Consider the following 15,924-nt stretch of genomic DNA (forward strand, 5'->3'; position numbering starts at 1 on the left):
TCTGCGGTCACGTTACGCTTCTCGCTAGTCTTTATTCTTCAATACCAGATGCTTGTGTCGTGTCTCTTGTCTGCTTCTAGTCACTTCTTCATTTCCCCCCCCCCCCCCCCCCCCCTCCTTCACACCCCTAACCCTGTGCGCTCTCCGACACCCTAGATGTGCTCTACGTTCCTGGCTCGTTGTTTCTGTGCTGTATGTTCCTCCACTCGTTAAAATTGCATCCTCGTGAATGCTACTACGATGTACGCACTGATTACCTAGCTGATTATTTGTTTAAGGGTCATTTTTCTGTATAAGCAGGGTAACATTTTTTTCTTCCCATCCCCTCGTAATTGCTTGAAAATTGTAAAATGTACCTACTTTATTATTTCTTCACAAATATTACTAGGTGCAACTACCTTTTTTATTTCTGTGGGTAATATTTACATGACGTTTATGTTTCGTAAGCTAAACAATGAATGCACAGACCTATACGCTTCTGATTTGTAATGTTATTGTAGTGATGTTCATTTGTAAGCTTTTTTTAAAAAAAATATATCAAAGTTAGTCGTATTTTCTAATGTTTCCCTGGGACTTTGTATAACATAAATTAGGTTTATCCAATGGACATGCAAAATCTATCATGAAGTAGCCGGTACGTTTGCCTTAAAACCTAAAAAAAAAAAAAAAAAATTATTCTGCGACGCATTCAATTATTCATTTTTAATACTCCCCAAAAACAAAAAAATATATAACTTTGGCAGCTAATTATGCTAAAAGTATCCGATAAACAAATTTTTCATTTTGTAAAAGTTAGACAATTTAAAAAGTGTACAAGTTGATCTGTGATTAACGTAAATATACGATCATGACCCCTTAAAGTCTCTAGCCGCGAAGGTTAGTCTGGAAGTGATAAAACCTGGAGGGAAGACAAACGCGTGTGTCCAGTTCCAAGAACGTCGTGTGCGACTTCCCTGAGCCACGGCCGTGCCGCTGCCCGTGCTGTTGCAGCGAGCGCCGTGGAGCCGTGCGAGAGCGTGGCGGGGTCTCCCAGCTCGGCGCGGGAGGCCGGCGCCGCGCCGGGCCGACGCCCCAACCCCAACAACCCCATGGAGTACTGCTCGACCGTGCCGCCCTTGGAGCAGGCGGCCGGCACCCTGCGCCAGCCGCCTCCCAGCGTGCTGGTGCCCGTGGGCGTCCTCAAGAGGGAGGGTGAGCGCTGCTTCGGAACACACCTAGCCAGACGCACGGCTGAATCTGCAGGCTGGCAGGACCTTTAAGGGGCCACTCCGGTGTTTCAGGGGCACTACACGCAACCCGGGTTAACCTCGTAAGATTCAACGCTATTTTCATTTTGCTTATAACTAATTAACTAATAATATAGATTTCGAAATGATGCTTGCTTGATATGTAAGACAACGATGCTCTTATCAAAGCCCCTTTCTTCAAAAAAAGTGCATAAATTATGGTTCAAACACAGACAATACACACTTATGCATATTAGTAAAGATTGGTGTAAAACCATTATTTATGCACGTTTTTGAAGGAAGGGGCTTTGATAAGAGCATCGTTGTCGTACATATCAAGCAAGCATCATTTCGAAATCTATATTAGTTAATTAGTTATAAGCAAAAATTAAAATAGCATTGAATCTTATGAGGTTAACGCGGGTTGCGTAGTGCCCCTGAAACACTGGAGTGGCCTCTTAAGGGGCCTGGGTAGTCAGGGGTGCATCTGTGTTAGTAAGGCGGATGGTAAACGCGATGCTCGCTGGTATTTCTAGGATGGTATCTCCTATAAGCGCAATACTGTGGACTGGCGTGCAGTCTTCTTGTCGGCGTGGGGCAAATATGAGATTTGAGCAGTGACCAGAAACATTATATATGATAGTGAAATCAAGATAAAGGCGTAACTCGAGTTCCTTTAGTGCTTACAATAATATGTACTTTTTTTTTTTTTTTTGCCTAAAAAATTACTCTAAAAGCACACCTTTTAGCCATTTTAACTCTACTAAAAATAGAGTTTAAAAATTATATTCTGAAACAAAACTACTTATCTGCCGTCAGCGAACTTTTTAATGTGTTTCGTAAACAAACCCCAGTCGGATATCTTGAGTAGTTTTGAAATCGCATCTTTTTCCAGAAGCTCTGCGTACCCTTAAAGAATTTCTGAATGGACGCCCAAATCTAGTCTTAATAAAAGGGAAGACTTCTTATTGTGGTAATGTAAATTTTTTGTATGTTTGAGGTATAAAATGGTGTGGAATTGTTAAGCATAAATTTTTTTTCTAATAAAATTCACTCTGTTTTTATGCCTTTAGACTAAGTGGAGGGTTGGCGAAGAAAGGGTTGCCTAGCGAGTCCTTTTAGCTCAATACTGAGCATGAGAACCCCCAATTAGTGACACACAGTGTTGCCAATCTTTACAGATTTTCCATAGTTATTACTAATTAAGGTGTCCGGTGACAGTTAATGGGACATTATTATGGAAACAAATTGCTAGGACATGTCTGAAATATTGTTTGGAATCAACGTTTAGTATGATAATCTTGCTCGTGTATTTCGTGTAACAAGAAGTTAAACTTTTATTTTCAATACTGCCTAACATAAATGTACCGGTATCCTGAAGCTCATTTTAGTTTTTAAAAAAATGATTAAATTATTTAATGATTAAGTTAGTTTTTTATTGTGTATAAGTGAGTGTTGTTTATTTTTAGAGTCTAATATGTGTCAAATTTTTACTGCATGCATAAATGTGATGGAAGTGCCTGTAAGTTGGCAGCACTGGACATACTAGAGTTTTCACAACAGGTTGACACTGTGGTGTTTGTCGTCTTCTGCATCATGGTCACTCGTCATGTTACTGCTACGGGGTCATAAATACGACTCTACTTCTATAGTATCTTTTTGAAAATTTTTCTTCCTGAAGATTGGGAACTATAATGTCTCATGCTTAGATCGCAGTACAGAGCAAATGGCACCCATTCTCGCCAGGTTGATACTACCCGACTTGTATAAAAAATTCTTATTTTGTGTACCGTCAATAATTATAATAAGTTTTGATTTTTTTTTCATTTTATTATTTTTTGATTTTTCTAAAATAGTGTCTGTTGGCTGTATATTGCATTGTCTGAAAGAAAGAAAAAAATATTAATTTTAAACACCTATTATCATTTCACAGGCGAAAATATTTGTAGCAGTCACTATTAATAACAAGGCATTGTATTAATTATGTGCTATGGTCAAAACGAGCCAGGATTTTAAATATTGAAATTTAAAAAAAAAAATTAATGTCGAAACTGGTGTCTTATCAGTTATACTTCCTTAGTAAAAAGAATTGAGTACCATATGCTACTATCCGCTGGATGAAATATAACAAGGAAAATGTATTTCTGAAACTCTCATTCTTAATTTTCCATTTTAAGTTCTTTTTTTTAAAAAAAAATGTTCATCACAATATAAAGTTGTATAAAAAAAATTGTGTTCTTTGGGTATATCTGGCAACAGAGCACACCGAAACAAGGATAGTGCTGTTGGCAGAGATGGCGCACTGGAAAGAGAGAGAGTAAATGCATGCTGTGGTAAGGTTTGAACGTGGTGGGTTACTCGGATGGCTGAGCGAGGTTTGCGGGATGGCCTCCGCAGGCAGTGCCCGGTCGAAGAGCGATGTCGCCAAGCAGGTGATGTTCAGCGACGGGATCCGGCCCGGAGGGGACCTCACGGAGCTGGACGGGTCGTCGGAGCCCCGGATGCCGTACAGGCGTCCCGGCAGGGTCCTCAAGCGGGTGGGCACGCCACCTGGTGAGCGCGCTCTCTTTGTCTCCGCCCGGTGTGCAAGTTACACGGGGCCTCCTTATAGTGGACCACGAACCACTTGCGTCCTGACTCTGTAGCCGGGGTTGCCCCCCGCCCCTTCATTTACACCTATTTGTTACGGTTCCATGTTTATTCCTCTCTTTTTTTCATTTTACTGTATTTTGGATCAATTTTTCTTGAACTCTTGTGTGCAATATGAAAAACAAAAATTATTATGTTAACATTCAATTTAAAAAATTTTCAATATTTGTGAATATGGTAATATTCTATTTTAAATTTTATTTGCATGGAAAAAAAGAGTATCCACAGAAGCCTAGTTTGGATATATAAGTGCCATAATGTAGATAACACGAACAAATACTATTTAAACAATAAAAATTAAATAGGTCTGTTAAGATTGAATTTTTCTTTGCGTACAAATGATTGTATTATTTGTGGGACAGTGAAAGTGTAATACTACGGTATTATCAGACTAACTGAAACTGTTTATTATTGTTTTACGTTCGAGGTTAATACCGCTTCCCGATACTTTCGGCAGTGTTTTGTTTTGTTCCACGCATGGCGGCGCGCGCATCTCGTGCTGTGTCGTCATGACAACTGCTAAAATAAATAATCGCGCGGCGTTCGGAACAGCTTTAACGAGCCTATGCTTGATTGATATTGACATTTCATTGGCTTCATTAAAAAGGACGCTAACGTGTCGCGGCCGTGATTGGCCCTTTTCAATTAACAATTTAATTTCGGCAAGAGAGAAGAAAAAGAGTGGAAAATGACGCCATTTAGTGCGTGTGGTAGTGTATTCCCTCTGGGAATATTTCGTTCGTGGCGATGCTAATTTCGGCGTTATTGATCTGGAAATTACGTCAAAATACTGGGCAATGTTAATTGACGCCCTGTAATTGAATGCAGAATAATCGCATTCAATTCACGTGAGCGACGAAGTATTTTACGAACGACATTAAGCATCTATAGTTAAGGTATGGTCTGCATCATCGCTATATATTAAAATTGGCGTAAATTTTACCGTCAACATACGCGAACTATAATTATATAAACTTTGGATTATTATAAAATTAGTAGAACATTGACTTTCGGCGATTAACAGCAAATTAACTCACATTGGCACAAACTATATGTACACAAGTCCAGAAGTCTTTTGGTTAGGCGTTTCATGCTCGAGCAAGCCGGAGCAAAACCCCAAAACTTTTACTCAGTGAACAATTTCAGGAAATTTATTTATTTTGTATTTTATTCAAGAGTCAGGTTATCTACGACATCCCATAGACTTTATTTAATATTTGTTTGTTTGGTTATTATTTCCATGACTCAAGGTTTCTCATTATGATTAAAACAATAAAATAAGTTTTTTTTGTGTTATTTTGTTTTTAATTATTGATGACCTCTGGCGCCCTTGTATTAAGTCCTGGAATAACGTTCTGAGTAATTAAAAATGGAAAATCTTAGTTTCATCACGTACACGTTTGTGTACAGAAGGGAATAAGATTAGAAACACATTTTTCTGGCGCACGAACTGTGGGGCCGATAGTGTGCATATTTGTATTGTGTTTTGTGTGGTAAATTAAAACAGTAAATATGGAAACTAGGGGAAGGAGTAGACGTGTCAGTCAGGACAGCTCCAGGGACAGCAGTGTGGAGTCTACACACTCTGTAGATGTGTCTGTTCCCACATCACCTAGCCAAGTACCTAACACAGATTTTGTTACCCCAGTAACACATGCTGGAGCGGCTAGAGTAGATGTGACACAACCCCAAGCTACCACCACACCACACACACCTTTGCCTTTATTGCCAGCTGCAATAAGTAATGAAACAAGTGCTAGCTTGCTCATCATGCTGCAAAGCATGTGGCAGGAGGTGAAAGCTAACCACCAACAACAGCAAGCTAGTTTTCAGGAACAAAGTGCCAGGAGTGCTAAGTTAGAGGAGAGTCTCCAGGGCACTAGTGCTAAGTTAGAGGAGAGTCTCCAGGGCACTAGTGATAGGTTGGAGGAGAATCTTCGACAGCAATTAGACAAACAACAACAAGAACAGAATGCTAGGCTGGAGGAAGGTCTCAGGGACACTAAGGAGTCTATTAATAACACTCTTCAAAAGGAAATGAGTGAAGTTAAGAGTAGTATGTCTGCTATTTCTGTACGGTTGGCAGAACACGAGAACTACACGGAGACACAGTTGCAGCTAATACAACAACAATGTAGCAGTACAACAACTAGGTTAGCAGCAGAGTTAACTACCCAGACTAGCCAGCTGAATGACAGGTTAAATCAATTAGCTGAGCAAGCTGCTCAGAACAGCTGTAGTCTGGAAAATATACAATCTACATGCCAGACCATGATTGAAAATGTAGTAATCAATCATACCACAGACATGAGGGAGCAGGTGGACACATTAGTAAAAAGGCAGACAGAGTTTTCGATGGACATAGAGCAGCAGGTAGGCAAGCTACAAGAGAAGGTATTGCAGTTGAGGGTAGACAATCTTACTCGAACCTCCAGTCACCATGTAGCATTGGCCCCAGCCCTGAACACCAATGCCAATGAAATCCTCAGTAGCTGTGATTCACCGCAGGTTGAGCAACCTGAGCTCCCAATCACACACTCCAACCCAGCTAACACACACACCACATTGGACCCAGTTGCAGTGATGCACCACCCGGCACGCCAATGGTCAGAGGCGATGCCTAGGTTCTCTGCTCATGAAGGAGAGAATCCAATGAGATTCCTTCGACGTTTCGAGGAATACGCTGACATGTTCAGGCTAAGTGATACTGAACGCCTGAAATGCATGGCAACTGCACTGAGAGACCATGCGTATTACTGGTGGGAGGTATTACAAAGTACCATCACTTCCTACCAAGAATTCAAAAGCCATTTCAAACAGCAGTTTTGGAATGTGAAAATACAGGGAACACTGAGGGCACGTCTGCATACCGAGCGGTATGATAGCAAGAAGAACAGAACTCTGGAGACACACTTGTCTCAAATGTTCGAGAGGACGCGCTACCTCGAACCAGAGATGGGTGATATTGAGTTCATGGCGATGGTGACCTCCCAGCTACCCATCAAGTACCAAGTACATTTGACAGGGCGCAGCTTCCACAATATCACAGAGTTCCGCGAACAGGTCCTCGCTTTCGACCGGCTGGAGCGGCTGTCCAGGAACAACAATAGTGAGGTGGAGAAAGACCTCAAGCCAGCACATCAGAAGGCAGCACCACTCTACACACCCTGGCAGCGTGGTAACGACGGCGGCAAGGCCAACGTCCACTGCACGTCATGGCAGCCTGCGAAACAGTACCGGACAGGGAAGTGGAAGACCAGGAGGGAATTCCAACCTCAACATCAAGGAAACCGCCAGCCGAAGAAACCCTACACCCACAACCAAAACCAGTGGTGGGGAAAGCATTACCGTCCTGAAGATCCAAATGGAAGGCCACCCAGGTGGGAGTACAGGAGTTACTCTAACCGTCAGCCGCCCAACAATATGCAACAGCATATGTTGCATCCCCCTGTAGCAGACACCGCTCCTGTGAATCAATCACCAGCGAGTTTCTCTACAATCAACCATCCTCCAACCACATCGTATCCCATGCAGCGAGGATATTTTGCTCGGCAGCAGCCGATTCCGCCCAACTGCACAGTCACGCAGCCTCAGCAGACTGCGAATTGCAGCTACTCTCAAGCTGTAATTGAGGAGCATCAAAATAATTATGATCAGTAAGGTTGGATGTATTACCACCAACCTTATACCCGGAAGTAACACACCTGGACATGACATGGAGGGGCTAATAACAGAAAGAGTGAATAGAAGAAGAAATAGAAGAACTAGTACGAGACAAGTTAACAAGAGAAGCCGACCTTAGGAAGAAAAGGAAGCCAGCATCCAGGATCAGTAAATTCACTGTAGGAGACTTAGTTCTACGCCGTACAGCACCAACTAGTAACAAGTGGGCACATCTAGCGAAGAAGCTATTTTTATTGTACTCAGGTCCCTACAAAGTAGTAGCTGTGGAGAAATGTAACTGCTACACTCTACAGGACCCTGATACAGGAAAAATTGTAGGAAATTACAATTTGAGTCAGCTTAGGCCTTACAAAACACCTGTGGTGAATTAGAACACCAAATATGTACCATTATTACTTGTGTTATGCTAAAAAATCATTGTATTGTTTATGTTACTAAGGAAATTTAATTATATATATCCTCATGAGTTGATAGAGGTAATCCAGGTGTATAGGTACCTCATTGCTTCGATATGGTAATTTATATTCGAAGAATTAGGGTGTTTGTCAGTTGATGATTTTATTCCAACTGATATTTGTGCTTGGAGCATATGTGTTGCCTGAGCGTTGGTTTGGTACATTGTCCTAGAGGGACATACCAAATATTATGTACTGTGTGTACAGTTACTGTGTTGAGACACAGTTATTATCACCCTATTAGTCGAGTTCGACCGTATTAGCAATGGATATACACGTGAGGTTTAAATAAAATTTGGCATAAGATGTGTACAAACATTATGTGACATATTACAATGTATAACAAATGCAACACACAACTAAATACTACATATAATTAATGGCCTAAAGATTAGTTGACTAATATCCTACTAAATGAACACACTTGTTGGTATGAGTACTTACAGTTTGATCCAGGCTACTGCCTTGCCCCTACCTATGCTTCTTCATCGTCTAGTAGTTAATAATGCACTTTAATTGGGTTCCCACAGGACACCCGAAACTATAAGTGGATATCAACTTCATCCACACTCTTATGAATAGGATGTAAAAACACTCCACTTTATATTGAGAAAAGAAGAAATGAAAGATAAAGAATTTTAAAGATTGTCTTTAATGAACAGCTTTAAAAACATAAACACTATACACTAGCACTCAATCAATAATATTTATCTTGAGGTTATTGTCATTATTTCATAGCTGAGAAGCAAATAATGTCTCTTCTTGTAAATAAGTGTAGCTATTGTATAACATGTGATGAAGGAAAATATTCACATATGATATGTGAGAAGCATATTAAATATGCTAATATGTTATTGAAAGCCCAATATTATTGACAAATCTCAATTAAGAAATTGAATGTAATTATTTACTAGGTGAAGATATTATGTTGATAACATCCATAAAATATATTTTATTTATTCATCACCTACAATAAAGGTAAACAATAACCTGTTGTTGTTATTGAAAAACACTATGCAATGTTATTGTTGCAAATACTGTTTATTTATGCATTACCTTATTATTTAACAGAGTTATTATGTGTTCAATTAATGTTTATATTTATTATTAAGTTGTTATGAATTATTAATTTTATGAGTTTGAGGAATCTCGAGTCATTTAATTTATGTTAGAGTAGGGGAGCAAGAGAAGAAGAGGGGTTAGTGATAGCATGAGGCACGATCACAGGACGCTGTATATTCATATCGCGCAAGTGATAAGAACTGTTATAGGACGTGTGATTAACGTGTGTGTGTCTTCTGATTGCCGACGAACTGAACGAGTTTTGTTGCGGTCCCCTTCGACACCGTCTGCAGCAGTAGATGCAGCTGCAGCAGCAGCAGCAGCAGCAGCAGCAGCAGCAGTAGTCCAAGGCACATGTAGAGTCATGTGTTGGACATTTGACTCAGCAGCTCGTACCAGTTGGTACGACCCCAGCGAACACGCCGCAGACCCGGTGGGTCCGCATCAGCACGACACCACGGCATCCATCGTGATGTCATTGGTGACATCAGGTGATGCGATCATCGATGAACAGCACACTGGTCCAGCAGTCTTCACGACGTCGATCGCCTACAACAGGGTATTGTTGGCTGAACCGCCATCCCAGCACTGTGGTTTACACCGCAGTCGACCTCTCTGCTCAGCTGTCACTTACCATGTATGGAGATTGGTGAGCCTTCTTCTACATCCTTGCTTCGCCTAATCAGGTAACTGATACTCCACAACATTTAGACAGATCATGTTTACAAACAACAGTGCGACTGTCCAGCCTACGAAGAGTAGTGTCGTTTGGCAAGAGAATAACGTTTTTCAACTTTCATCGCAATGTTGCCAACTTGTGAAGTAACCAGTTCCAGTTATTTGTTTTAACGATCTAAATTGAATTTAACTTTTTGGACAGTGAAATATAAATTTATATCGGGAGCGGCACTGTAATACTACGGTATTATCAGACTAACTGAAACTGTTTATTATTGTTTTACGTTCGAGGTTAATACCGCTTCCCGATACTTTCGGCAGTGTTTTGTTTTGTTCCACGCATGGCGGCGCGCGCATCTCGTGCTGTGTCGTCATGACAACTGCTAAAATAAATAATCGCGCGGCGTTCGGAACAGCTTTAACGAGCCTATGCTTGATTGATATTGACATTTCATTGGCTTCATTAAAAAGGACGCTAACGTGTCGCGGCCGTGATTGGCCCTTTTCAATTAACAATTTAATTTCGGCAAGAGAGAAGAAAAAGAGTGGAAAATGACGCCATTTAGTGCGTGTGGTAGTGTATTCCCTCTGGGAATATTTCGTTCGTGGCGATGCTAATTTCGGCGTTATTGATCTGGAAATTACGTCAAAATACTGGGCAATGTTAATTGACGCCCTGTAATTGAATGCAGAATAATCGCATTCAATTCACGTGAGCGACGAAGTATTTTACGAACGACATTAAGCATCTATAGTTAAGGTATGGTCTGCATCATCGCTATATATTAAAATTGGCGTAAATTTTACCGTCAACATACGCGAACTATAATTATATAAACTTTGGATTATTATAAAATTAGTAGAACATTGACTTTCGGCGATTAACAGCAAATTAACTCACATTGGCACAAACTATATGTACACAAGTCCAGAAGTCTTTTGGTTAGGCGTTTCATGCTCGAGCAAGCCGGAGCAAAACCCCAAAACTTTTACTCAGTGAACAATTTCAGGAAATTTATTTATTTTGTATTTTATTCAAGAGTCAGGTTATCTACGACATCCCATAGACTTTATTTAATATTTGTTTGTTTGGTTATTATTTCCATGACTCAAGGTTTCTCATTATGATTAAAACAATAAAATAAGTTTTTTTTGTGTTATTTTGTTTTTAATTATTGATGACCTCTGGCGCCCTTGTATTAAGTCCTGGAATAACGTTCTGAGTAATTAAAAATGGAAAATCTTAGTTTCATCACGTACACGTTTGTGTACAAAAGGTTTTCACATTTAGGAATGTCAGTGAGAAGTTGTTGGATTTGGCCAGGAAAAGTCATGTAATTTTCTTGAAATATTGTAAAAGTCATGGTAATTTCCCAGTGATAGTAATTTTAGGGAAATTTTCATGCTCCAATCTGCCATCACTCAGATTGTGAAAGTCTTTTTTTCCTCTCAAATTTTGATTTAGTGCCTAGTCATACACATTATAAAATGCAATATGCAAGGTCATTATAAAGCCTGTAATTTTTTTTGTACAAAATTGTTTCAATTCTTACTGTTTTTTGAGTTAGTTTTTTTTATTTATTTTATAAATCATTTGTAAAAGGAAATAAATGAAAGTGGTCAGAGAACTAGGCCAGATGCGGGGATGATGGAGGATGATTTTCCTTTATTATTTTTTCTTCTTCAATAAATTACAAAATAGGTGAATGCTTTAAAAAAAATAAGTTAAGAAAATCTGAAATGTTAATTTTCAGGGAAATTTTATTACAGATTTGTGTGGCCACACTAATAGCAAAATACATATTTCAATTTTCAAGAAATATGGGGCTAATTCCCTTAAATATCACGTCTTTTTGCATAAAAAAAAAAAAGACATTGAAAGGTGCATCCAGTATTTATTATAAAAACATCCAACAAGATACATTTGGACGTATGTGAACTGCAACATCGCAAAGAACAAGGTTGCTAGTGTCGCATCGAGTGTCGAAACATGGTATCGCACTTGGGAGGATTCAGGTTTTTATCCTAATCCACGCATCTGGTTTTTTTTTATAACTGGATTTTCCAGAAATCACTCTAGGCACGAGCTGGGCTGTGTCCTTACCAGAGACCATGCCAAATTCCTTCTCCAATTTCTTTGATCTTAACTTTTGTACTTTTCTGTCTCCAGTGACTATGCTGTCAGTGATACAGGAAGCTGTATGCAAATAAACTAAACATCTCGAGTAAAAGTAAAGACACTTTGCCTTTGTTGCATTATAATTGTTTATTCTCTCACAGTGTCGCTCAAGAATTCGTAAATAAATTTTTTTCCTCGCAAAGAATTTAATTCTGTGTGTGTTGCTTTTACTTTGTGTTTGATTGAATTTTGTTTTTATGTTTTCCATTGTATTTTTGTTTATATATAGTTTTTCACAAATTGGTTTACTTCTATTATGTTATCAAAGAGCCTCAAGTGTCAGATTACTTAGGACAACTTCAGAAGTCTGGATTGCTGAAATAATTTACATAAAGGGAATGAATAACTGGTGGAGATGTGGATTTTTTTTCTCCATCAGGACTTCCTGTAGGTGTGCCAAGTCATCCCGCCCAGCTTAGGGTTCAGCCAATCCTGGATCCCAAGACAAACAGCTTCATCTCAGAAAAAGGTCAGTTAGTTCGTGTACTTCAAGTGGATGTTGTGAGGACCTTGTGTTACTAGCAGTTATAATCATTGAAACGTTTTTTTGTATGTATGTACCTACAGGTTTGCCACCTGTCGTGACACTGCTGAATGGTGATGTGCAGTACGAAGAGGATTTTGAATCAATGGAAAATTTGATGGCCGTAATAAAGTCTGAAACTGAGCTACCTGTTGTGTTTGCCATCAACCGTAACTTCTTTGTGCAGGTCAAAATACTGAACTGTAAGTTAAGAACTTTCTTGTTACTTTTTATTTGTCTTTAGTTATTCTGTTATTATATTTTTTTTTTTTTTTAAATTTGGTTGTCTGACAATGCTACGTAAATACATACTCAGACTGCAAAAAAAAAAAATTATGTCTGTCCTGTAAATTCAGCATAAAAAGATTTAAGATTTTCTATTCAAAGCCGTCTGTGTTGTTACGCTTCAATCACGTGACTTTTTGGCTTCCTCACCAGCCAACCAGAAAGAAAGAAGCCTTAGATTTAACAGCGAAACTAGTGTTTGAATGCGTAAATTATAGCTTATTTAATCACTAATTTTGGAACGCAGCATTAAAATAAAAATTCACATTTTTCTTCAAATGAATCAGTTATCACTGTTTTTAGCTGTTCACGAAAATTGTCTGGATCATTATGTGGAGTAGCTGATCTGGAAAATAAGGCAAATAAAATGTTGTTTGGTTAGGTTAAGTTAGGCTAGCTGCATATGTAAAAAAACAATATTTTTCTTTTAAAGTTAAAATATTTTAACAAAAAATTACGTTTAATTATTGTAGTTGATTAACCAACCTTTCACTTCATTATTACAGTAGAACCTTGTTTTTTACATACCCATAAAATATTGGTTACCAATTTTTAAAAAAAAAAAAAAATTTGATTGGTATTGGAATTATTTGTGGGTTTGACTTGTTTGGTTATAAGTGTTATAACTCATTTCTGATGTGACAATTTTGAACTTTTTATTGAGTTTTCTATCATCAAGTGTTGGTGGTGGAATCAAGCAATAGTGTTAGTTCCTGTTATCTGAATATTTAAAATGTAGGAATTAGAGCTGACTTGTGCTGTGCTGTGCTGTGAATGTGCTGACTTACAGCGCATTCCACGTAAATGGAAATAGGCTGCTGACACTGATTCCTGTCGACAACCACACAAACTTTGAATATGGAGCGAGGTGGCGCAGTATTACGACTCTGGAGTCAAATCCCACAGGACCTTGGTTCAAATCCCAATCCAGTCATACTCATTTCTGTTTTCCCGTTGTTTCGCTGAATCTTTCCAGGTGGATTGCTCGTTACAGTAGGCAGAGAATTGCGATAAAACCAAAATAACACCGTAAAGCATCTCAATACACAGCATAAAATGAAACGCAAGCTATATCATGGAATTAAGCCGCATTTAACCAAAACATAATTCAAATCACCAAAAAAAAAAAATATTTAGAGTTATTGGACAAAAATTTTACCAAGTGCCCAGATCAGAAAAATTAATTTAATTTGTTTTATTGTGCATCTCTTAATAAAATTACTTTTAAACATCAAATATTTGCTAATTTATTTCTATTGTTCTGAATGTATCTCTTTTAGACCAATTTATTGCAAATAATTTCATCTAAAAAATGCAGTATATAAATACACAGTGTTAGTGGAGTAAGTATTAAAAAAATTGTATTTATAAAAATAAAAACAACACCAAAATATTCTGTATTAAAAATTAAACCATAAAATTTTTTCTCTAGCTATGACCAGTCTCTTACCCAATAACTTCAGTGTGTATCGACATGTGCCATTGGTGAAGAGTTGTAAAACCCAAGTAAATCATTCACCTCCAAACTTAGCTGGGCTTCGAACCACTTGGGTCAGGAGCGTACGGAGAATTTCATGTGGTGGGGAAAGGGTGGGCGGTTAGGACCACTTTGCCTGCTGCTTTGTTTCACGTTCATTCAGTTTATTACTGGAAATGACAGCTATTTTAGGATAATGGGGGGGTCCCGTACGCCCCTGTCTCGGGTACTCGTGACTGTAACTGTTGAGTTAGTGTGCGTGGTGGGGAGGGCGCGGCTGCAAGCGAGTGCCGTCGTGTTTGGCAGTGGACTGCTGCGTGAACCGCACCTGCTGGTGCTTCAGCACCCTGGGGCTCCGCTGCGTGGGGCAGGACGAGGTGCTGGTGATCCTGGAGTGCCAGCCCGGGGAAGCGGCGGTTCCCCGCGACGTCTTCCTGCACCTCAACGGCCTGTACCAGGAGGCCTCTCGAGGTCCGTGCCTCCTCCCCGTCTGTCACGCCCCCGGCTCTGGCGTCCCGGCTGGTGCCAGCTTGCATTCCCAGCGCATGCGGTTGAGTGGGATATCCTCACTGCACTCTTATTTCCTTCTGCAGTGCCGTCGGTGTCAACATTAAGCTCTAATTCCTTCAATCCATTCATTCGAAATGTAGCACCAGTGGATATCCTCACGGCACTCTTGTTTGTTCCACTGACTGATTCCTTCTCCAGTTCCGACGGTGTCAACAAGGCATTAAGCTCTTAATTCCTTCAATCCATTCATTCATTCATGCATTTCGTAATTGGTTAATCTGTCATGTTTAGATTTTTTTTCCCCCTCTTTATTCCACATTTTTATGAAGAATTATCGTAAAAGTATGCGGCAGCTTGTTGTGTGATCACATTAAAAATGATGTAGAAAACGACTGTGCTTCAATTAGTCTAGCCGTAAATGTGTAACTAACTGGTTCATTTATAAATAGCAGATAACTTTGTAGCTTGTGTTTGACAGTACAATTCACTGACAAATTGTGAAACATTATTAGGAGTTGTCCTATGACAATTGTAATGTCATTAAGATTCAAATGGTGAGTGAGGATTTCACTATATTCAATTCCTTCTGATAAGTTTTAAATGGACAAAGTATGTAAAAAAAAATGCTGCCAGTAGTATTTAATGTAGTTATTTTATGTTGAAATCCAAGTACGAAAACATTTTTGTGTTTCAGGTGTCATAAATTCAACTGAAATGTATTTTAGTAGTTTGGACTTTAAACAATGTCATGTGGTTTATTTTCAACATTGAAAGGTTAGGGAAATTTTTCTACAGATTTTTGTTTATATCCGGGTAAACTCAGTGAAAGGTCAAAAAAATGTTATTACTAGGGCAACATTTTACACCGAAATGCAACTAAAGTAATGAAATTAATCAGCATATTTGATCAGAACTCAACTGACATTATAAAACTGTAATATTTAAAAATTAAATGTAAATTATATAGCATGGAGTTAAGTACCAAATATTGCAACTGTTTATTACTGTTAATTTTTATATTACAACAATGGAACATTTTACAAACGCTTACATACTTGCTGCTGTATTTGTATTGTTCCCAGTAGTTTGTTTGAGGTGCTTACTACAAATTATTATATTGTAAAAATGCATCATGTATCAGTCAAATTGACATAGTTTTGGTGAAGTATCATTGAACAAGTAGGCGTCATATTTGT

The 15,924-nt window shown here is 38.9% G+C and overlaps 1 protein-coding gene across 1 annotated transcript in view; it reads left to right on the forward strand.

The window, feature by feature from the left end:
- Window positions 1–15,924, forward strand: part of LOC134535027 (zinc finger FYVE domain-containing protein 9) — a 47,782-nt gene that overhangs the window by 15,182 nt on the left and 16,676 nt on the right. The window contains exons 7-11 of the mRNA XM_063373859.1: window positions 991–1,191; window positions 3,624–3,779; window positions 12,313–12,402; window positions 12,501–12,659; window positions 14,525–14,689. Coding sequence (XP_063229929.1) covers window positions 991–1,191; window positions 3,624–3,779; window positions 12,313–12,402; window positions 12,501–12,659; window positions 14,525–14,689 — 771 coding nt within the window. The remainder of the gene's footprint in view (window positions 1–990; window positions 1,192–3,623; window positions 3,780–12,312; window positions 12,403–12,500; window positions 12,660–14,524; window positions 14,690–15,924) is intronic.

The sequence above is a fragment of the Bacillus rossius genome, chromosome 8, assembly GCF_032445375.1.
Source record: "Bacillus rossius redtenbacheri isolate Brsri chromosome 8, Brsri_v3, whole genome shotgun sequence".
Lineage (NCBI taxonomy): Eukaryota > Metazoa > Arthropoda > Insecta > Phasmatodea > Bacillidae > Bacillus > Bacillus rossius.